Source organism: Peromyscus leucopus, chromosome 3 (genome assembly GCF_004664715.2).
Source record: "Peromyscus leucopus breed LL Stock chromosome 3, UCI_PerLeu_2.1, whole genome shotgun sequence".
Taxonomy (NCBI): Eukaryota; Metazoa; Chordata; class Mammalia; order Rodentia; family Cricetidae; genus Peromyscus; species Peromyscus leucopus.
In genome coordinates this window covers 148,658,788-148,683,323 of record NC_051065.1, presented here as the reverse complement: position 1 = coordinate 148,683,323, position 24,536 = coordinate 148,658,788, and the positions used below count along the sequence as shown (strand labels likewise).

Sequence of the window (24,536 nt, the reverse complement as noted above, 5' to 3'; positions counted from 1 at the left end):
TTACCAATATTCTTCCCTGCTGAAACTTCTTAAGCCAGACTGCCATAATTTACATTGCCTTAGCACGTATTCCTACTAGGTAGCCCAGTATCAGTAAGCACCACTTAACATATTCATCCACGTCTCTAATCTAAAGTCCCAAAGTTCACATTAAGCCAACTCAACATGGCCAGGCTCATCACAGATATATCTCAATTCCTGGTACCAATTTATTGCTTACAGTTTCAGAGGTTTAGTCCATTAACACAATTGCAGAAAACATGGCCACATGCATGAGTCATGGTGTTGGAGAAGTAACTGAGAGATACATCCTGATCCATAGGCAGAGAGAGAGAGAGAGAGAGAGAGAGAGAGAGAGAGAGAGAGCAGATTCTGGTGGCATAGGCTTTTGACACATAAACCTACCTTTAGCAGCACATTTCTTCCAACAACATCACACCTTCTATTCCTTTCAAACAAATCACTCTCTGGTGACTAAGCTCCACAATGTATGAGCCGATGGAGGCCATTCTTATTCAACCATCACAGTAAGGAAGATGTCAGTCTCTTGGAGGTTTGCCACCTTTATTTCCTAGCTATAACACATCTCCCTATCTGTCTATCTACCAGGGAGTCTGTCTAACTCCTAGTCTCTCAGTTTGAAACACCATCATGGCATGTCTAGATAACTATCCAGTCATCCCATGGGGTCTCTAGGCTTCTAGTCATCCTCTCAAGCCACCACACAAGTTACCATGCTCAACAGAAAACCTTTTATATCCCTTCATTATTTAAATCATTTTAGGTTTTACTCCAAGGTCCTTCCCATAGGCCCTCTTCATTTAAGCTTTATCGCAGCGTCATTATTCCAATGAAATACTTCCATATCAGACATGTCAATGCTTTCCTGGTCTCCAGGCCTCTTCATAGGATTTTTCAAGATTCAGATCTGTACCCTACTGACTCAAAACTTCAAGTAAATCATTGTAGCCTGTCTGTTCTCTAACAAGAAGTCATCTGTGAGTTCCAAGCCTGGGTTATGCACCATCTCAGACAAGCCCTGCCATCTGATATTATCCTTCATTGTTAGGACCCGTTTATGTTTTTGTATCTGTTGCTTCAAGCATCATCGGAGGAATTTACAGCCATTCATTGTCATGCCCCAAAATAAAGAGAAGAAAGTAAAGGTGAAAAACTGTAGTTATTGTTTCAGTGGAATTTGGACAAAAAGGATCAGTTCAGTAGTTGCTGAGGGCTTCCTATTGATGATTAATTGATATTCAGAGGTCAATCATGAAATACAGAAGTATTATTTCTCTTTCAACCTTTCTATGCTTATCCTACATCCCCTTTTCATCATGTTCTATAATTGGAAGTTTCTTGTCCCAACCACCTATTCCAAAATAACCACTCATTTATATTGATTGTAAATGCTTGACCAATAGCTCAGGCTTGTTACTAACTAGCTCTTACATTTTAAGTTAATCAGTATTTCTTATTCATGCTCTGCTACATGGCATTACCTTTATTAGCATGGCACAATCATCTTGTGCTTACTCTACCTCAGCTGGCAACTTCTGACTCAGCCCTTCTCCATCCCATCATCCTTAGTTTGGTCACCCCACCCATATTCCCTGCTTGGCTAGAGATCAATCCACATTATATTAAACCAATTCAAGTGACAAATCTTTACAGTGTACAAGAGAATTATTCCATAGCAATGTTCTTTCTTTTTACTTAATGCCTCAAGATATAGTTGTTCTAGCTTATGATATACCTTCCTCTCAAGCCAATGATGTAAGTTCCTTGCACAAATAGACAGTCCCATGATCTAGATTAGAAATGCTAATGTACTTCCAAACTCAAACCTTAATGTCCTTCCAGAGGAACTCAGTGGTATCCAAAATACTGATGTATTTAAATCATTTAAAGCAATCACCTCTAGTTGCACAGATTATATTTGGCTTCCTAGTAGACCACAGAGCTAAGACTTCTCAACTGTACCTGTAGATGAGCTTGGTGAACTTCTGTTCTAACATAGAAAGCTCAAGCATGGTGACTTGTAGTAGGTGAGTTTTTGAGCTTGTCCAGTATCCACAGTCCTCCTTTTACACACAGCACCCATGAAGGCAGATACTTGAATGACTAGAGACAGGAGAACTGAAAATCTCCAACCTGGACTACTCTAGTGACTCTCGAATGAGGAAACAGAGAAACTTAGCTGTCACCGCCCAGGGAGTGCTGGTAGATTCCAGGGGACCAGAAGAGTGAGGTAGCAAATGTCACACAACCATAGCACAGCCACACACTGCAAAGATTTATAGGTGGGTAGTAGGAAGACTGAGAAAGTCTGCTCTGATTCAGACTAAGTAGATTCTGTGCCCTTGATCCTTCACCAACACCATGCAAGATTCTCTGGCACCGTTCCTGAGACTGTTGCAACTTATTTGAGTTGTGCAGAGGCCACCACTGAATACAGTGACACTAACAGAAAACTCTTGCAAAATTCCACTTGTCTGTTTGGACACTCAGAGTGGAGGTTTCTGTTTACACAGAGCACTCATAAATAAAGCACTGTGTATCGGGGGATGTCTCTGGAAACGGTATTAGGGACCAGGACACCATTGGCCCTGTCCCCTTGTCCTTCCTTCCTACACCATGTGGAAGGACAGACAGGCTCTGCAATGTCTGATTTCAGTTCTTCTTGCCTTCCTGGCTTCTGCTTCCTTATCACCTGGACAACCGTGAGTACCACCAAGACCTCTTCCATGGTGTTCCTCCTCCAATCAAAACCATCCATTTCCTTTCACAGTTCCTTCTCCCAAAACCCTCCCTATGTCATATTGCTTTTCAATTAACAAATAATAATTGTATGTATGTTTTCCAACTTTAGTATTACATGATTCTATGTTGTCATTTTTCCAATTCTAAAGCAATCTGTGTTACTAAACTGAGGTGTGATGTGATTTAGAATAGCATTCTTCTTACAACTGTACCACTAATATCTAAAATCCCAGTGGTCAGAGACATTTTTATGTGTTGAAACAATTTCATCTCTTTGAAGATAAATATCTACATTGTTGGCACTTTGGGTAGGAAATGTGTAGTCTATAGTTTAACCTTGGGATGGGTAAGGATTCAGGCACACTGCAACTCTGTAGATGTTCATGTCTTAAAACAGCACACTTCTTAGGATCAAAGCCTTTGTATTAAACTGCAAGTAGAATTTGTTATTTGGTGCCCAAATAACCACATTATCAGGATTATATTGTTGAGTGATTTTCTTGACATTTTTTGATCAGAAAAATATATTTAAAGTGATAAAAATAAAAGCAATCTTGATTTTTTTTCTATTATGTGATGTAGTGGTGACAGGCTAGATTTGGGGAGAGTTTTGGTACAAAAAAAAAAAACTCTAATGCCAGAAAAAGGTAGAGTACAATTCCTATAAATAGCCTTTGGCACATGTTCAAGTATAGCGTAGGTGAATCATGCTGCTCTGAATTGCACAGACACAATATAAATCTTAGGTTTAAGGGTACCAAAAAATAAAAACAGGGTAGTGTTGTTTTTGAAGAATTAAACATGATAATCAAAAACAATCATGATTAATTTTTATGAAAAGAATTTTCCTCCCAGATTGTTATTCAAAAAGAAAATTTAAGCCTTCTAGCACTGAATATTAGCTGCTTAAGTGACAATAATGCATGCCATGTGAAGGTACCTTGATAGATATCACTGCTGAAGCTGAGTGATTACCACTACAAACACTGATAATTGACCACTCTGGGGTATCATGCTGTCACCTGCCATCTCAGGCTGGAGAATCTTGGATGGTGATGATTATTGTGAAGAAACTACAGCCATGGACAATGATATCTGTCCCCAGCTGGCCTCAACTTTTCCCTTTCCAGGAAGTATATGGTGCTGGTCCCTTCCCAGCTCTACACTGAGACCCCTGAGAAAATCTGCTTCCATCTATACGATCTGAATGAGACAGTGACTGTCAGGGCCTCCTTGCAGGCTAGCTGGGGAACCAGAAGTCTTTCCAATGAGTTTGTGGTCGACAAGGACTATTTCCACTGTGACTCCTTCACTGTGAGTACTAGATACCTGTCCCTGTCTGTTTTCTATATTTATGTACATATGTGTGTAGATGCATTTATAATATACTTACATATTTCTTAAAGAGATTAATCTAGAAACACAGCTACTACTTCATAACAATAGACACTTAGAACATTTACCCAATAAACAAATAGCATAGATTATCCCACCCCAAACAGGGAGAGCCAATACTTGTGCATGTGCTGCTTTCCCACTGAAGTTCCTCAAAGAACCTAGTACCCAGAGAAAGAAGGATTTGCCACTGTGTAGTACTTGCTGCTAGTAAGTTATAAACTTCCAATTAGCACTCCAGCTAATCAGAACCAAATCAGCTATGTGTAATTGCTATCCTGAATAAGTGCTGGGTTTCTTCTTCTGTACCTATCCTCAAGATGCAATTCCTACCATTATCAATATGTTAGTTTTCACTCTACCTAAGTTCCAGAGTTCTATCTAGTTTTAAATCAAGATTATATTTACTCCATAAAAATGACTGTGTCTTTGTTGCTTCCATTGACTCATATGAAATGTTGTGTTTTTCTTTTCATACTTTGTTTCTGACATATCCTCCTCACATAATACTTAAACAGAAACTGATGAACCTCTATGTTCTTCCCGTGGTGTGGAAGGACAGGAAGTAAAAAAGGAAATCTAAAACCTCCAAAGGGTCATAGTGAAGGGTCTTGTTTTGCTCTCGTCCTCAGCTCCCCAGAGTCTCAGCTTCAGATGAGAAAGTGTACCTCTCTGTCCACATCAAAGCACAGACACATGAATTCAACAAAAAGAGTATGGTGCTGGTGAAGAACAAAGAAAGTGTTGTCTTTGTCCAGACAGACAAACCCGTGTACAAACCAGGACAGTCAGGTACGAAGGTCCATCACGGGCTATGGAGTGAAAAAGCCATCATGAACATATCACAGAGAAGGCCTGGCTCTCTGGACCTCACTAGAAAATTCTCTCTCTCTCTCTTTCTCCAGTCAAGTTTCGGGTTGTCTCTATGGATAAAAACCTACGCCCCCTGAATGAGTTGGTGAGTCTTTTACATGTGGGTATTGGTGGGTTTGTGAAGACATAATGTGACTGAAATATTCTCATTTCTAGCCCCTTGCTAAGGTATGAGTTGGTCTTCTCTATTCTGCTCATTTGACTATTTCTACCCCTTGCTCAGTTACCATTGGCCATGCAATGTCTTCCCTATATCTTGCATTCCATTACTGGTGAAGCGTCTCTGGGTTTCTTTATACTTCATGGAGACTGTTACTGTACAGAACCTTTGGGCTTAGTCACATTTTTCAATCATTTATTTTGTAGTTTCTGTTACTTCAAGCCATCCTTAAGAAATCCATTTCTAGTCTAACAGGGGTATTTCTCACATTTAACTTTAGATTTAACATTTAGTTTCCTCCCAAAATGGACCATTTTAAAAATAAATTAGCAATTCAGAGTCTCTTGTCCTCTGCAATTCAGCAAGTGGTGGGGTCTGTGCTAATCACCCTCTGCTGCAAGGAGAGGCTTCTCTGACAGGGGCTGAGAGATGCTTTGATCTGTAAGTATAAAGATACATCAATATCAGTTGGTTTAACACTATGTCCTTAAGCAGCAGAGTAATAATGGGTTCTCCTCTGGCATGTTTAGCCACAGATTCTTGGCCCTATAATGATGTCTAATGTGGGTTTCATCTTGGGTAGTAGGACTTAAATCCAGTCAGAGAGTGGTTGGCTCCTTCCGTGACATTTGTGCCACTACTGCACCAGTGGGCGTGTCTTGCCAGGCCAGTGGTCCTCACAGTGTATAGGGTTCACGGCTGGGTGAGATTGACGATCCCCGCCCTTCTGGTAGTGGGCATAGCACCTTCTTGCTCTGTGAAACTTATTCAGTAGTGATGGCTCCAGTCATCAGCAGCTTAGCTGTAGAATGTGAAAGCCCAAATTAGACATCTAAATAACATCCTCTCCAACCAAGGAACATAGATTATTGTGTCAGAGAGGAAGGAATGACTTTAAGAGCCAGAGGTAGTGAATGACTACAAGGAGACAGTCCTCTAGACTCAGCATGGCAGTCACACATATGAACTTATAATTGTGTTAACATGCACAAACCAATGCAAGACCAGGCCAGACCAAACCTTACCATGGAGAGGGGATATGTACATGAAATCCCAACCTTAACTGAGGTGCTATTGCTAACTGATAGCTACAGGCAGAAACTCAGTTTTCTTTAGAGTATAGACACAGGTAAGTCCACTGCACTCCAGTGGAAGCCCACATATCCAAGAATATATGGGAAGCACAAATTAGAGTTAATGTGAAAAAAAAAAGAGGGAAAACTCTAAGTCAGGTGGGTGAGGAAGGAAGGTAGTTCTGGTATGAGTTAGGGGAAGGGGTGAATATCATCAGAAAACACTGTACAAAACTCTCAAAGAACTAGCTAAAAATTAAAACAAGCAGTAAAATAGCCATCCCATTTTACTCAATGTGTTCTATATAGATAACAATTTACAATAGACGTAATTTGGTAGAGAGTAGAGATTCTATCTTACCACAATAATCTGTTGTATAATTCTATCAAGGATATGTTATCTTTTTCTTTATTGTTCTCTCACACAGTATATCATGACCATAGCCTCCCCTCCCTCCCCTCCTCCCAGCCTCCCTCCCTCATCTAGATTCATTTCCCTTCAGAAAAGAGCAGGCCTCCCAGGGATATCAGCTGTACATGGCATAACAAGATGCAATAAAACCAGGCACAAACCTTACTATCAAGGCTGGATGAGACAACCCAATAGAAAGAAAAGGGTTCCTGGAGCAGGCAAAAGAGTCAGACACATGCCCACTCCCACTGCTAGGAGTCCCACAAAACCTCAAGCAAACAACCACATCCCGCATGCAGTGGACCTAGCTCAGACCCACAGAAACCACAGACTTTGTGATTTCTTCTTCAGTCTCTGCGAGCCCCATGAGCCCTGCTTAGCTGATTCTGTGAGCCATGTGCTCCTGGTGACTTTGACCCCTCTGGCTCCTACCATCCTTCTTCCTGTCTTTGTGGGGTTCCCTGAGCTCTGCCTAATATTTGGCTGTGGATCTCTGCATCTGCTCCCATCAGCTGTCAGAGGAAGCCTCTCTGATGACAGTTGGGCTAAGCACCAATCTTATGAGTATAGCAGAATATTACTAGAAATCATTTATTTATTTATTTATTTATTTATTTATTTATTTATTTATTTATTAGGGTGATCGGTCATGTTTGGTTCTACCCTAGATCTCTATCCGGCTTCCAGTTACTGGCCATCCAGACAGTGTGGGCCATGGGCTGCCTTGAGTATCTTTGCCCTCAAGTTAGACCATTTGTTGTCATTTGTTGTTAGTCATTTGTTGGCTGTTCTCACAAGCTCTGAGCCTCCATTGCCTCAGCATGTCTTGCAGGCAGGACAAGTTGTGGATTGAAGGTTTTGTGTCTGGGCAGGTGTCCCTGTCCCACAACTGGAAGCCTTGCCTCCTTATAGAAGATGGCCAGTTCAGACTCCATATACGTCATTACTAGGAGTCCTCAGTAGGATCCCCATCATAGGTTCCAGGAAGTTTCCACTGCACTACGTTTCCATATTGCTTTCCAATGCACCCTATTTCAACTATCTCTTTCTGTTCTCTTTCCCTCCGTCCCTTGCTCCTGACCTGATCCCTCATGCTCCCATCCCTACTGACTGCCAGTCCACCTGTAAAATCTTCCAAGGGAGATCCATGCATCCCTCCTAGAGCCCTCCTTGCTGCTTAGCCTCTCTGGGTCTGTTGAGTGTAGTGAGATTATCTTTTACTTAGCAGCTAACAGTCATTTATAAGTGAGTACATGTCATGTTTGTCTTTCTGAGTCTGGGTTGCTTCACTCAGGATGATTTTTTTCTAGTTCTCTCCTTCATTGTATACACACACATGTGTGGTTCTGCTGGGCAATTTCTTCATCCCTTTACCTAGCTCTGTTGGCTCATGACACTCTAAAATTTCCAGTGCAGACTGTTGATTCACTTCCTAGCACTTGGTGTGTCTCTGTGGAATACATGTTCATTCTGTGTGCATGTATGCATGTGTGTGTGTGTGTGTGTGTGTGTGTGTGTGTGTGTGTGTGTGTACACATGTATGTTCTAGCCAGAAGACAATCTTAGATTTCATTTCTTGGGTGCCAACATCATGGGTTTTGAGTCAGAGTCTATGGCTGGCCTGGGGCTTTATGATCAGGCTAGGCAGCCTGGCTAGTTATCCAGTGACAGCTGTGTGTCTCTGCTTTCCAGCCAGGACTACAGTGGGAACATGTACCCACTTTTTGTCTGGATTCTCAAAATGGAACTTGGGTCTTTCTGCTTGAGCAGCTAGCTATTTATCAACTGACTCTCCCTCCTGTCTTTTACCTCCTGGTTTCATAAGGATTGCAGCACTTTCATTTTTATTTAGGTTAAATTCACTTCCTTGAATTAATCCTTGCTTCAGTATTTCAACAACTACTCCTGGATGTTTTAATGTTTTATTTAGATTTTACATTCAGGTTACAGTTCTACAATCAGTCTTGGAAATGTGATTGAAATATTAAATATATATATACTTATATATATTTATATAAAAATATATATTAAATATATATGATTTGGAAAGAGTATAAATCATTTCATGACAAATGTTTCTGTCTAGTGCACATGAATCTACCCATTATTTTAGATTTCTTTTTATGTAATTCATAATGGTTTGCAATGTTCTTCTTAGGCCTATTGAATTTCTTATTTGACTTATTCCGGAAATCATAGTTTTCATTAATGAATGGTGGTTATAGAATTTATAATTTGTTGCCTTCATTTTCAATGCAATTAAGATTTTTTTCTATGTACCCCATTACTTTTTATCATGTTGATCTTTCTGAATTCTTTGGTCAAAATGACTTATCTTGGATTCCAGTAGGTTGTGTGTGCCAGTTATAAACTGATCTTGCTACTACAGTGTAGGGTCATTTTCTCTGACAGTTAAAGAATTAAAAGGCAGGAAAAATCCTGAGCACAGCAAAGTCAGCCAGTAAAGAAAGGCTTTTATTAGAGTTGAGAAAACACACACAGCAGGCACATGGGTGGGAAGACCCTCTGCAGAGGGGAATTGGGAAGACCTACTGTGGCCTTTAGGCCTGTGCCATAGGTCAGGAGTGTGAGGAGGAAGCCAGGACTTCACTGTTTCTATTATCTGTCTGTGGCTTCTCTTCCTGTCTGTTTACCTACCAGGGCCGGTCTAAGTATTAGCCCCTCAGCTGATAGAAACAATACTCTTTCTTTACTCATAGATTTTATAGCTTAGTTTCCTTTGCTGGCCATGTAGACTAGGTCATCCAGGGTGATATTTAAAAAAATCATATGTAGGACTTTAGTGAAATTTTCCTTTTTCACATCTTTGTTTACTCTGAAGTCTCAATTGACTTTTTAAAAAAACAAATGAAACAAACAAACAAACATGATTTCTCCATGTAATTTTGTCTGGCTTGAAATTGTCTATGTAGACCAGGCTGGCCTTGAATTCACAGATATCCTCCTGCCTCTGCCTCCTGAATGCTAGGATTAAAGGATGTGCCACCACTGTCTGCCTGGCTCAGCTGATGCTTTTAAGCTGCTGTTAAGTCAGCAGATGGCTTTTCCTTTTCTTGGTTCATCCTGATCTTGGAAACTGAAACCGCAGTAGTTGTTTCCAAAAGGGCAATGTCTGCACCCTCGTCTTCAGTATTTCCTCAAAAGGTGAGGAATAAGGCACACAAAGAGAGATCAGAGGAAAATGGAGAGAGCCTAGTCTCATCAACACAGGTCACAAACCAAGAGAAGCTTCCCTCATTCAAGCTGCGTGTAGTATTTGTCCTTGACTATTAGCATAAATTAGAAAGGCAACTTGGTACCATGACAATTCACCTAAACTGAAGAGTCATCTCTCCACTTGGACTAAGACTTCCAGAGTCATAGGCTGTTGATGGGGTTTTCAGTACCCAGTATGAATTCCGTCCTACAGAACAGGATTCAAATTAATCAGAGACAAGTTTTCTAACCGCATAAAAGTTGTGCCAATCTTACACCAAAGGGCACAATGTGCAAGGCAGGTTGGTGTTAGACATCCTAGTGTTCTCAGCTGGATGAGACCGTTGACATCTCCTCTCCTGCAGCAATCTGCACAGCACCTTGTGGCAGTGTGACTGCTGATCAGCAGGGGGGATGTTAGCAGAGCACCAGCTTGATTTCTCTACACCCTTCAACCAAGGTGTGTGGTGTCTTCCACACTAGAATATTATCAGCTAGTTACTGTGGGCAATCAAGAAGAATGTCAAGATTCTGTATTGTTTTGGGGGGTCTAGGGCCACCCTGGCCAGAAACTCATAAGGCGCTATCTCATGCCTAGAACTGGGGCATTTGTTTAGTGACCCTTGGCCTTCAGGAACAGCATTATCTACACATGCAGTACATCTTCCTCTGACTCTCCTTTTAACTTATGCTTCTTAATAGGCTTAAAAAGCAGTAAGTTTCCATGTGACTTTTTCACAGATCCTCAGTATGGGTTAACCCTTCCATCCTCCCCTCTTGTCTCTCCCATCCCACACCCTCATCCCTGCTTAAATGTTCTGTCCCAAAAGTGCACCTGTGCTTTGACATTCTCTATGTCATTATGTGTCCCCTGCCTTGATGGATTCCCACCAGCGGTCCTCCTCTACCTACCTTGAGTCCACAAGTACTCCAGGTTTGGAGTGAGGAGCCACACATGAGAAAGAACAAACAGCAGTTATCTTTCTGAGCCTGGCTAACCATTATAATTTTTTCGAGTTTTATCTATTTGTCTACAGATTTTGTAATTTCATTTTTCATAGCTAAATAAACTTTTACCATATACACATGTACCACAGTTTCATCATCCATTATCATGATTTATTTTTCTAGACTTTCAGAAACAAGTTCTATATCACTAAAATTCCCTTACAAATGCCACTGCTTGCTCTCTCTTCAACTGCTAGAAATGTTTATGTTTTCCTCAAGCTGATGCTCACCTGAGGAAATTCACCTCTTCAGATGGCTCAGTTATTACAGAACCTTAAATGACCTTGTCACTGTCTGTCTTTACTGTGTTCTACATCTGCTCGATCAGAAACACTTTGCCTGTGAAACCTCTGAACATGCAGCCCTCGCCTTAGTCAGCAGCAATTCTCCATTGAAGCGAGAACAGCTATTGACCCTTTCTTTCTTCGGATTTCTGGGCAATGTTTAGACAGTGGTTTGCTCTGTCGCACTACGTCCAGGAGGTGTATATTGAGTTCATGTGCTAATGCCTTTGTATCTCATTAGATGAGGAGGGGAAGCCAGGGCCCTGGGTAGAGTGGCACATACAGCTTGCCCAGGACCCACCCCCCAAGTTAAACATTTTGGCTGGATATAATATTTAAAACTAGTAACCCATTTTAAACTAAAAATTCCTGATTTGAACAATTATTCTGTAATCTCCATACTGCAAAGGCTCAGGATGGGTCTCCATAAAAATATTTTCATTGTTACTTCATAACTATAATTTTGTTACTGTTATGAATCATCATGTAAATATTTTAGAGATAGGGGTTTGCCAAAGGGATCAAAACCCGTAAGTTGAGAAAATCTGTTCTAAACTAACACTGTTTTCTCTTTTGTTTCAGTTTCCTCTGGTTTACATTCAGGTAAGAAATTTAACTGTTTCATATTCAGAGAGAAATCAATCCGCTGAAAGTAACTTGATGTTGGACTGTGGTAGCAGTACTGTTAGTCAGCAGCCTTCCACCACTGTGGATAATTGCTTTATTATATCGCATTCCCTACCCGAATGCTTCCATTATGAACACATGGTCTTAGATGTGTTGATGTAATTAAAACTCTATTTACTTACAAAGTTTACAACCTGTCTCACAGGATCCAAAGACGAATCGAATTATGCAGTGGCGGGATATTAACACAGAGCATGGGCTTAAGCAGCTGTCCTTCAGCCTGTCATCAGAGCCTATTCAGGGCTCCTACAAGATAGTGATAGTGAAACAATCAGGAGAGAAGAAAGAGCACTCCTTCACTGTGGAGGAATTCGGTATGGCTTGGGAAGATTGAAAATGGAAAGTAGATCTAGTAAGATTCTGGTTATCATAGGATAAATTGTTTTGAACATGTTGAGTTCAATGGGTAAGGCTGGGATTCATCTGACTCTAGCTATGGCTATCCACCTAGCAACCTGGAACTTCCAGAAATTTCTGGGATTTTCAGAAACAATTTACTTGGCTTTTCTTATTTAAGTAGATACCTCTGTGGTTTTCATATCCTGATACAATCTATCACCACTCAACATTCTAACTTTACTGGAGGGAGGGAGGGAGGGAGGGAGGGAGGGAGGGAGGGAGGTAACCTTAATAATGTGAAGTCACCATTTCTTGGCAGAGGCTGATCATTTAGGTGACTAGAAAAGTTATTTCCCACCTGAATTTCTCCTCTCTCTCCCAATAGTGCTTCCCAGATTTGAAGTTCAAGTAAAGGTCCCAAAGGTCATCTCTGTGCAAGATGAAAAAATAAACGTGACAGTGTGTGCAGTGTGAGTTACCTGTGTTTAATCTTCCATCCTTCGGAATGTACATGGACACAAAAACTACCTGGGATAACGTGTCATTGTAGAATACGTAGAAATGCTAAGGTTGTCCTTCCGCCTAGGATGTTTCCCCTATGGTGTTCATTTCCTCCTCCTGTCCCCACTGCTCTGCATCCATTACTGCTTGATCATTCATTGCATATGTGGATGATGTCAATTCTGATGACACCAGTGATAAATCAATTGTATGAGGCAGTAGAGAGTTTCTGCCTTTGGAGACAGGAAGGTACCTACAAAGATCCCCCGACCCATGTGAAGAGAGCACTAAACACAGCATTCTGCTGACCTGTTATGGGTTGGCAGAAAGAACAGAGAAACAAGAGCTCCCAATCCGGTTGTTGTTCCAGCCACTGCTGCCCAAGTTTAATTTTTAAACATCTCACATTTGTGTTTGCATTTCTGTACTGGATAAATGTGGATCCTGTGTCACAGCAACTGAAATCGCTATTAAAGTCTGGAACCCCAGTAAGTCAAACCGTGCTAGAAGGAATTTGCAAATGTGCCTGAATCAAACAGAAGAGACACACCTGGCTCACATCTGCTTGTCATTAAAATAAACATGCTTAAAAAATTGATAGGAAGAAGGCAAAAGATTGAGGACGTCTGTTAGAATGGTTCTGAGTCATTTCACCATGGCCTCCATTCATCACAGCCCCATCATTTACTAGCTGAGGATCCTGATTGGGTCACTTAATCTTTTCAGAACTATAAAAGGGAGAAAATCATGTCTCCCAGAGGTTCTTAACAGGGATAAATTGTTAATTTATCTAGTTAGAACGTGTCAAGTAATAGTAATGGGCCCTATTTGCGGTCAGTGTGAAAATACACAGTGCCAATCTACTGTTACAGATTGACAGTTTGGACTATGGGTGGGATGACTGTGAGTCTCTGCTTTAGGATGACCCTTGGTTTCTCTGTATCTGTCTTGTAACAGATATACCTATGGGAAGCCTATACCAGGACAGGTAAAGATGCATATATGCTGTGACTATCAGGATTCTAGCGGGAAGGGAGAGGGTGCATGCCTACTACCACTCAGTTACCAGGTGAGTAAAAACTGCTCAAAGTTCCATTTTTAATATTGAGGGTTAACTGTCACAGAAATAGAGATACCAAAGCTGAGAGGAAATGCACACCCAGTTACTGAAAAGAGGATGTTCTGGGACCTTGGGACCTGGTGGTGTAGCTCTGTGGTGGAACACTAGCCAGGCATGTGTGCAATCCCCAGCATGCCTCCCACACACACTGACAAAAGGGACAGTCCAGGGACCACTGTTATTAAAGGAATATTTCAACAACTTTACAACTAAATTTGGTCACCAAGTTTATTTGTCAGTATATATTCATTGTACAAAGTAATAGGTCTATGACATTTTCATACATGGGTATCATGTATTTTAACCGTATTCCCTAGTCCCATTGCTGCCTCGGCTCTCTTGTGTCCTCAGTCCTGTGCCCTTTTATTCCTGTATATCCCTCACTACTTTCGTGACCTGTAGACTATTTTTTGAAATATTCTTTGAAATATAATTGGCTCATAGAGGCTGTGAGTAAATTGTACAAAACACAGGCTTCTTTACAGTGTGTTCATAGACGTGTATCATGTACTTGATCATCTCCTCCACTACCTACCCTGTTCTCTCCATCCGTTCTCCTGCCACACCCTTCCTCTTCCCAAAAGGAACAACATCTACTCGGCAGTGTTTCTCTTTTCCCTTACACGTGACAGAAACCGTGCCCTGCTGTGTCTCTGAGTCTGGTATTCTTTGTGAAAGGTGAAATTCTCCATGCCCATTACATTCTCTGATCCAATTTTGATTATCCATTCATGAGCTGATGGACTCATTTGATTGTGAGACACATAAATGAACAGCATGTCTGTGAACACGTCTTGGTATACAGACAGAGATTCCTTTTATATATTCCTGACGGATGATCATATGGTACTTTGACCTTGTAATCTATGAGGAGCTTCTATACCGACTTGTGCAGTGGCTGTACTAGGTTGTAGGTTCACCCACAGTGTATGAGGTGTAGAGAGCACAAGGTCCTTTTGCTCATAGATAAGCATTAGTGAAACCAGGAATGGTAAACATGAAGGGTTGTCTCCTCAGTGGAGGAGGTGTTTACCTGTTTTCCACCCAAAAAGCTGGGAATGGATATAATTAACTTTCTGGTGATCTGTGTTATCTGTAGAGCCAGGACACACCTGAATCTCCCAGACTACTACATTCATCCCAGACTCTTCCTTGCTACACCTTTATCTTGAGCCTTATTTCTCAGTCTATAGAACCCATCCTTATGGAAGATGTCATGTGTACTTTACAACACCCTAGGTGACCTCTGTGCTATCTGTAGGGCCAGGCCACTCCTGACTCCCACAGACACTTATGTTTACCTCATTCATTCTCCCCAGACCCTTAGCTGAGCATTGTTTTTCAGTCAATAGAACCCATCTTTATGGGAGATGTCCACATACTTAAGAAATGAGCAGAGCCTAGGTGACCTCTGTGCTACCTGTAGGGCAGGTCACACTTGACTCCACAGACTTTATGTTTGCCTCCCTCATTCTCCCCAGACCCTTATCTTGAGTATTTTTTTTTCAGTCAGTAGAACTCATCTTTATGGAAGGGGTCCCATGTACTTTGTGAAGAGTTTCAAAGTAAACATGTTTGAAGCTTTGTTGTATGCACAAGGGATTGAGTTAATTTCATCAGGAAAGTTTTTTTCCCCAAAATTATGCTGTGTTTAAATATGCCTAAAATAAACTGTCCAGTATCAGGCTCTAGCAGTTTGAGCCAATGGGGCTACTAAGTCATGTTAAACTGGATTTCCTTATTGCCTACACAGATTGTTACTCTCATGGTCCTGGTGTTTACAGAGACTCCCACAATGAGGGTTTACTTCTCACAACCTCACCTGCATTGAATTTTGCTTTCTTTACAGTAGCCACTCTGTCTATGGTGAGAAAGATCTCTGTAGTTTCAGGGTTGCATTTTCCTTTGTCTAAGGATGTTAAATTTATTTTTCCTAAAATTTAAGAGGTTTGTATTTCTTTTGCAAACTGTTTCTTCAAATCACATCATTTACCATAGAATGAATTGGTTTTATTGGTTTACATATTTTAAGTTTTTATATACATTTTTCTTAATTTTTAAATATTTTGAGCATTTCATGGGAAATGTGTTTATGTCGTTTATGCCTCTCTTTCCTCCTCTCCAATGCCTCCCAGGTCTCCCTCAATTTTCTCTGAAATTCAAGACCTCTTATTCTGGAACTATTATTGTTACACATATAAATTAATTGTGTGTGTGTGTGTGTGTGTGTGTGTGTGTGTGCGTGCGCGCGCGCAAGTGCATGCACATATAATCAACCTGCTGAGTCCATTTAGGATTGCTGCTATGAACATGTACATAAGGATGACCATGCGGGATTACATAACCTACCCACGGACTCCTTGGAGAAGAATGGTTTTCTCCCTCAGCAGCCATTGATCACCTGTAGCTCTTGATCTTGGAGTGGGCCTTTATGAAATTAAGCCATCGTCCACATGTTGTGTTAACTGGTGTTACCATTATGTAAGTCTTAATTAGGCAGTCTCATTGTTGAGATTTTTATGGATTTTTTTCCCTGTTGTATCTGGATAACACTATTTTGCAAGAGGCATTCTGTTCTTTTACAATCTTTCTGATCCTTGCTCCATGATTTTTCCTGATCCTTTGACACAGAGGTTATTTTGGAGATATATCAGGTGGGGTTCAGCACATCATAGGCATTTATTTTCTGCATGTTGGTAAGTTGTGAATCTCTATAATGGGCTCTATATATTGAAAAAATATGATTATTTGATAGGGGGTGAGATCTAGACTTATCTGTAAGGTTAAGTCTTTGGATTATAATAAGGAACTCTATTGGTTTAGGCAAATGGCGGTGGTGGCTTTGCCCCCTAGAGCCTATGTGACTGTTGAAGTTGTCCATTTCTTATTGGTTTAACATTAGTGTTTTGGATGAATATAGAAATTTGTCCATGTGTTTTAGGTTTTGTAAATAATTAATGCAGTACAGGTTTTTAAAGTATTTCTTTGTAATATCACAAATTACTCTAATGTCTGTGTAGTGTTTCCTGTAAATTTCTGATTTGCTCAATTTGGGTAATTTCTTTCTTCCTTTGGTGAATTGTGCTGAAGGTATGTTCATCTTATCTTCTTAAATAACAATCTCTTGGACTCATTGATTCTTTTATTCTTTATTTCTGTTGCACTCATTTCTGTTCCAGGCTTTATTATTTCTTCCCCTTACTAATATTGTGTTTGACTTGATTTTTCTTTTTCCAAATCCTTCACTTGAAACATTGAGTCATTTATTTGTGTCATTTCTCTTTTTTCATATATCAATACTCAGACTTGTAAATGTCCCTCTTGAGACTACTTTGAATTGATTCCAGAGGTTTTGTTATGGTGTGTTTTCATTTTCACTTAATTTCAGGATTTAAAATTTTTTTCCGACGGGCGGTGCTGGCGCACGCCTTTAATCCCAGCACTTGGGAGGCAGAGCCAGGCGGATCTCTGTGAGTTTGAGGCCAGCCTGGGCTACCAAGTGAGTTCCAGAAAAGGCGCAAAGCTACACAGAGAAACCCTGTCTCAAAAAACCAAAAAAAAAAAATTTTTTTCCTTTCTTGATTTGTTCTTTGATTCATTCATTATTCAGTATTGAGATGTCTAATTTCCATGACTTTGTATAATTTCTAGAAATTCTTTTGTTATTGATTCTAAGTATTATTGCATTGTGGTCAGATAGGACACACTTGGTTATTTCAATTTTGAACAATTATATTTGTTCAGATTTGTTTTGTGTTGCAGTATTATGTCTATTTCAGAGAATTTTCCATTTGTTACATCAAAGAATAAATATTCTTTGGTGTTTAGGTGGAGCATTCTAAAGACATATGTTAGCTTCATTTATTGTATGATGTCATTTAATTCTGATGATTCTGTTCAGATACCCTATTGGAGAAATTAGGGTTCAGAAACCAACTATAATTCTATAATTACTGAATTGGTTTCATCTGTGTCTTGAAGTTCAGTAGTATGTTTTTATGAAAGTGTGTGTGCTAGAGTTTGGTTCATAATGTTTTGAATTGTAGTGTCTTCTCAGTTAATTGTCCCCTTGATAAGAATAAAGAGTTCCTCTTTATCTCTTCTGATTAATTTTGGTTTTAAATCAATTGTGTCAGACATCAGAATATCAATTTCTGCTTGCTTTCTGGTCATTTGCTTTGAACACTTTTTTTCCATCCTTTCATTGTAAGGTCGTGCCTATCCTTGAAGACAAAATGAGTTGCTTGTGAACAACAAAAAGACTGATTTTGTAACCCATTCAACTATCCTGTGTCTTTTGATTGGAGAGTTGAGGCCATTAATATTTAAAGTTATCTCTGAAAGATGTGTATTGATTACTGTCACTTTATTATTTTGTTACTATTTCTGTTTAATCCTCTCATGTTTCTATAATTATAGCTTTATTTTTTGTAGCCTCTTACTATGATTATTCTCCTCCTCAATCCAAAGTATTGTTTCTGTTATTCTCTGTATGGCTGGTTTGGTGGACATGAATTCTTTTAGCCTATATGTCACTTATAATCTTATCAGTTTTAGGAACTTTCTGAGCCTTGTAAGTCTTGTATATGTCCTGAGTCTTAGTGAGCATCCTTATAATGGAATGTTTAAATTCAGATGAAATTCTTATATAACACTCTGGAAATTATTATTTTCTTTTGTCTAGATGGGCAATTAATGAGTGTGTAGTACTAAAGTCACTCATTATTATTGCATCTGAACCTATGTATCCTTTTATTAGTATTATTTCTTTTGTGAAATTGGATGCATTGACATGTTTATTCAGTTGTTTTTTTTTTTTTTTTTTTTGGTTAATTCCATTCACTAACAGGTAGTGATGTTTTTATTTCCTGTAACTAACTTTGGACTGAAGTCTATTTTATCAAATATAAGTATTGATACTTCTGCTTCTTATCAGCTTTGGATTTTCTTGATCTATCCTTTCCTATCTACCTTAGTTAGGGTTTTTATTGCTGTGGAGAGACACCATGACCACAACAGCCCCTATAAAGGAAAACATTTAATTGGGTGACTTACAGTTCAGAGGTTCAGTCCATTATCATCATGGTGGGGCCTGGTAGTGTGCAGGCAGACCTGGTGCTGGAGAGGTAGCTGAGAGTTCTACATCTAGTGCAGGCAACAGGAGGTGGTCAACAATAGTGGGTGCAGCTTGACCATATAAAGATTCAAAGTCTGCCTCCACAGTGACACACTTCCTCCAATAAGGCTGCTCTTACTCCAACAAAGCCACACCGCCCAATAGTGCCACTCCCTATGAGCTTATGGGGGCCAAGTACATTCAAACTACCACACTATCCTTTCATGTTTGTAGTCTAATTAGTTGTCCCATGTCGCTTATTAAGAGAGTTAAAATCATTTATATTTAAGTCTGTTTGTTGATAATCATTTATTTATTTATTTCCTATGATTTTTTGGATGTTCTGGTTAATTCACATGCCATTTATCTTTTATTAACCATGTCATCTGTTACTGACTTTCTCATTCTTATCCTGACTTGATACCATCATCTGCTTGTTTGAATCCTCTTTGAGGTCACTAGTCATTTCCAAAACTAGACAATTAGATAATTTGTCCAGCATCACCACAATTTCAGAATTCTGGGGTTTATAGTGATGAGTCGTACCCTCTTGTAGTTCTCACACTGCCTAGTGTCATGTTTCCTGTGTTTCTACATTGTGATCTACAAATCTCTTATGATGAATCTCTGCTCTGGTTTATTTGGGGGTCTTCTTAGGAAGCAGTTTTCATTTAACAGCTCATTCCTTTCTACCATTCAGAGACAAAAACACAAACTCCAAAACACCAGAAAACCAAAGATGATAGAGCAACACAATTTAAATAAAATAAAGCACACTACGATGCCAGCCATTAGGATACAAAAGAGAATGGCAAACAGTGTAAAGTAAGCAGTGAAGTTACAATTGAATTAAGAACAAAGTAATGTGATTCTAGTGACTCTTCTCTTTCACATTTCAGAATAATGTCAGTTATTTCTTATGAGGACTTTTCTCATTCACAGAACCACACAGAGGTAGCTCCTAAGCCTCCATTATACTCTGGAAATAAATTTCACTTTATACATTTACTGGAACTTGGTATCAACCCAACAGTTTCATGTCTACTAGTAAAATGTACCATTGGGCTACATCCAAGCCTGTGGTTGATATTTTTCATAATACAAGGTGATTATTAAGTCTTAGTGGCACACAAGTAAGTGTTCTGATTACATTTAATTGTGAATTTACTTAATACTCCTTATGTGTCTATAAATTTAACCATTATTTTGAGGGATGACTAAGCCAAGGCAACTTGGTGACTTGGTCGTGATCATGGCTCACAGCAGCTCACTGTGTGAGTTGAGTCCCATGCTTATGACCAGAATTTCAAGCTGTTCAGCACTAAGCACTCATTTTTCTCAAAGAAGTCCTCATGTGTGGGTTTGAGTTGACCATCAATCTGAACAGTGTGCCATGTGACCTTATTTTTATCCTGTATAACAGCTAGACAACAATGGCTGCATCACACAAGAAGAAAACATCACTGTGTTTCAATTAAAGGAAAGATATTATGAAGCCCAGCGTCTTCTTGTGATAGCAATGGTTATAGAAGAAGGGACAGGTACGTGAGTAACCTGAGAATATAGAAAGAGAAGCTGTGAAAATTCACACCTGTTTATGTCAATGGTGGTTTGAACCGTACAGAAAAAGGATGTAGAAAACAAGTAATTCTTCTCTAATTGTCTTGGGCTTTCAATATTGTTTCTAATTTCTTTTTCAGGATCCAAGTTCACGGGATCTGGGACAAGTAAATTTGAAAGAACCACAACCAAACTTGTATTTGTGAAAGCTGATTCACACTTTAAACGTGGAATTCCATTCATAGTGAAAGTAAAGTACTTTTTAATTCATAGATCATTGGGCTATATTGTGATATCTCAACCTAGGCCATTCTGCTCAATGTTAAGCTTGTCTGATATCAGTAGTTGCAATACAAGAATTTAGCATAGTGACAGACTTAATAATTCACATGCTCAAGTGCATGAGTTCAATTCCCAGAGCTGAACTGAAGACTTAGAAACATTATTAAGAAACCCCGTTATTAAGAAGAAACTTAAAGCCCATATATATGGAGCAAAATTTTTATTTATAACTACTGTCCTTAAACTACTGTCTTAAACCCCAAAGTGTAACTGTTTCAACAATGAAGCAAGATATGCTACATATTCATAACCAACCGCCACTCTCCATTAGCCCCAGTACCTAACTAGGTTTTATTTTGACTATATCACTGCATCTGCCTCCCTTAGTTCACACAATGAATTCTTCGATGGTTTCTTGTGAATAGCAGGTAAGTATCAAGTGTAGGTGCAACCGTCTTATTAAATAAGAAACAGAGCCAGTGCAAAGATGAAAGCCCAAGAGGTCAGAGCTAAGAGCTAAAAACCTTACCCTTCACTGCCGCTTCTGTCCTTCTCCGCAAGAGAGCTACTTCTGTCTGTTTGTCATTTTTATAGACTTCCTATTCTGCCTTCTCATTGATTGTAAACCTCTTCATCACTGCCTGTCTGTACAGACCTCCAGGTCTTCTATGGTTGGTATTGAGATTAAAGGCATGTGTCACCATGCTGGCTGTATCCTTGAACACACAGAGATTTGCCTAGCTCTACCTCACAAACTCTGGGATTAAAGGCATGCACCACCATCACCCAGTTTCTGCTATGGCTTGCTATTATCTCTGACCCCCAGGCAACTTTATTTATTAACATACAAATAAAATCACATTTCAGTACAATTAAAATATCACCACAATCAAGCATCTATTATGGAGTAATATTAAGAACATGACAACTTCAGCCTCTGACTTTCACAGCACAGCCAGTCTTACTTAAAGTGTTAGATGTTTGTAAAATGTCTTACACATACTGAATTAGTTTGTGCATCTTTTGTGATATTTATATAATACTGAAATAAGTTTTTCTCTTCTATTCTATATGGTATCATTTTACCTACACTACACTTTTCTTCCTTGTTCAAATTAGGTCCGCCTAGTGGATATCAAAGGAGCTCCCATGCCGAATGAGCAAGTCTTCATCAAAGCACATGAACTTGACTACACCAATGTCACTACCACTGATCAGCATGGCCTGGCAGAGTTCTCCATCAACACCACCAACATCGAGGGGTCTTCCCTCACTATCAAAGTAAGTCACAAATGAGGGCATAAGACACATGGTGAAGCTTTCTAACAGCTTGAACTCAATAATGTGTATCTTCATGAAAAAATATTCCTATGCCAAATTTTCTTATTTTAGGGCAAAACATAAAAGGTTTCTGAACAGTAATAAATGTATGAGCAAAGGGCTAGAGAAGTAAGTGCACACATTATGAATATACTTATTTAAAGACAATATTTTCATAGTCTCACTTATTTTGTTTGTCTTCTATATATCTTAAGTCAAGACCTTCAAGCAAAAAATGATTTAAAGTATATTTTTATCTATTCAGTCAAGAACAGGTGCTGTGTGTTCTCAAATTCATTATCCAAATATGCTGCACCTATTTTATCAAACAAGAGACAGTTAATGTGTAACTGAATATGATTGATGCTACACTATTCCTGCTTTAGGCATACATACACATACACACACACACACACACACACACACACACACACACACACACACACACTGAGGGCGTTCCTCTGATGTAAGGAGAAACTCAGCCAGTCAGAAGATAGGTTTAGCTGGTTAGATCACGCGTAGTTCACACTGTCATTACTTAACAGACCCCACATGAGCACATACATGGACTCAGTGACCTGAATTCAGCCCTGCAGTGCTTCAGACATTGTCTTAGCTCAGCTGGTGGCTCAGGCTGGGACTCACTCTTCTGATGTCCATCTGCCTTGCTTTTCTGATGGCCATCTACCTTGCTCTTCTGATGGATGTCTACCTTGATCTGCTTGACTCAGTCTCAGATGAAACAAGTCACATCACTGCCCTCTCTTCTTCTCGGATTTCTGGTGGATCCTCAAGGCCTTAGAAAGATTCACTTCTACCTAAGTCAGGATAATTAATTTTATTTATTCTTTCATAGTTTTTCTTCAGATTTTCAACTGTCTCATCCTCCTGCCCACCCCACTTCTTTCTTCCTCCTCCTCTGAGTTTGTTTTATATTTGTTTGTTTTTAATTGGCCTAGAAATTAACATGTTTTACTATGTCATTTTTATACACTTTTTGCTTGATCCTCCTCCCCAATTATCTCTCCTGAACTCCTTCCACTCATACACTTCGGCCCCCAATAGTCTTCTTTCCATTCACATCACATACTTCAGACTTCTGGAGTGTTGTTCCTTGATTTTCTTTCTCATATTTGGGCCTCCTTTTCTTTCTCTCTGATCTTGCTTCTTTTTTCTTTTCCCCAGTATTGGTAAAATTATTAAGGCCACTCCATGTAGTTAAAAAGGGAGGTTTATTTAGTGGCGTAACTTACAAATGAATGGATAGGTAGGTTGCAGGGTCTGGGAAAGATGTAGCACAGTCCAGCAGTGTTCTCTGGAGAACTCTGTTCAGTCTACCTCCAGTGTCCAGGGTCCAGGAACCAAGAAAAGGTGGTGCATCTGAATCTCGGGTCTTCAGGGCCCTCTGTTGGCCCCGCCTTATAGGCGTGACAGTTACTGAAGCCTCAATGGAGGTTGGAACTTCCAGATCAAAGCTGAAATGGCTACCCACTACATCTCCCCTTTTGTTTAAATAAGAAGGTTCTAACTTAATACACGACTATATATAAAGGAATGGTTATCAAATATTGTCCAGGAGTAATGAGGAATAATGATCTTGATAAGATGGAACTACAATCAATGTGAACAGTATCAAGCAAGAAACACATACTAAAATCCAGAGAAGTCTAGAGCGTAGGTAAATGGCATATTACAAAGATCATTCCAAAAGATGTCCTGAATCTAATACTTAATATGTTCTATATAAGATAATATATGTGCATATATACATATACATATACATATATATACATATATATACTAAGTTGTAACTATAACTGCTAGTCTTCAATCCCATCAAAGACCTGAGTAGGAATATAATGGTACCTGAGAAATGGAAGATGGATGCAAGCAACTTTCGGGAATCTTGCAAGAGTAGACAGAGACAGCTGGCAGCCTGGACAGTCACCTAATGTTTCTCAGCATTGTTGGTACATTCAAATTGGCTATAGGCCTAGAGTATCTGACAGACCATTTTCAGAAGCAAGAATTCTGAAAGAGCATCTTACCTCGTCTTGGCAGAGTTCAGAAGTCACTTTTCCTTGTGGCCTGCTTGTTCAGAAGGACAGCATTTGTACTGTCAGCAGTTGAGACAAAGGGCAGTTCTTTCCCCAATAGGCCATTTTGTGCCAAGAAGACAAACTTCCAAATGGAAATGTCTTAGAAGCCCAACGTTCTCTCAGGATCAAATTGATGCTGCCAGGAGCAATTGTGTCTCACTTCAACAGAATTCTAAGTTATTTAAATGCTATATTCTCTAGGTCTATGAAGTGTTTGAAGAATACTTGTCCATCTGACCTATGTATCTGTAAATCTGGATAACCTAACGAACGTAACTATAGAGATGACAGGCATAGGTGACTATAAATCTATAAGTCTTATCTACCA

The 24,536-nt window shown here is 39.5% G+C and overlaps 1 protein-coding gene across 3 annotated transcripts in view; it reads left to right on the top strand.

Moving 5' to 3' along the window:
- Positions 1 to 2,544: 2,544 nt before the first annotated feature.
- LOC114700724 (alpha-1-inhibitor 3-like) overlaps positions 2,545 to 24,536 on the top strand; it is a 176,328-nt gene continuing 154,336 nt past the window's right edge. For 2 of the 3 annotated variants that reach the window (XM_037204173.1, XM_037204174.1), the window contains exons 1-11: positions 2,545 to 2,723; positions 3,894 to 4,077; positions 4,791 to 4,950; positions 5,064 to 5,116; positions 11,767 to 11,787; positions 12,017 to 12,185; positions 12,596 to 12,680; positions 13,669 to 13,780; positions 20,371 to 20,488; positions 20,648 to 20,757; positions 21,909 to 22,070. In XM_037204173.1, the coding sequence (XP_037060068.1) occupies positions 2,638 to 2,723; positions 3,894 to 4,077; positions 4,791 to 4,950; positions 5,064 to 5,116; positions 11,767 to 11,787; positions 12,017 to 12,185; positions 12,596 to 12,680; positions 13,669 to 13,780; positions 20,371 to 20,488; positions 20,648 to 20,757; positions 21,909 to 22,070 (1,260 nt within the window). In that variant the 5' untranslated portion in view covers positions 2,545 to 2,637. The remainder of the gene's footprint in view (positions 2,724 to 3,893; positions 4,078 to 4,790; positions 4,951 to 5,063; positions 5,117 to 11,766; positions 11,788 to 12,016; positions 12,186 to 12,595; positions 12,681 to 13,668; positions 13,781 to 20,370; positions 20,489 to 20,647; positions 20,758 to 21,908; positions 22,071 to 24,536) is intronic. The other variant, XM_037204177.1, reaches the window with a different exon arrangement.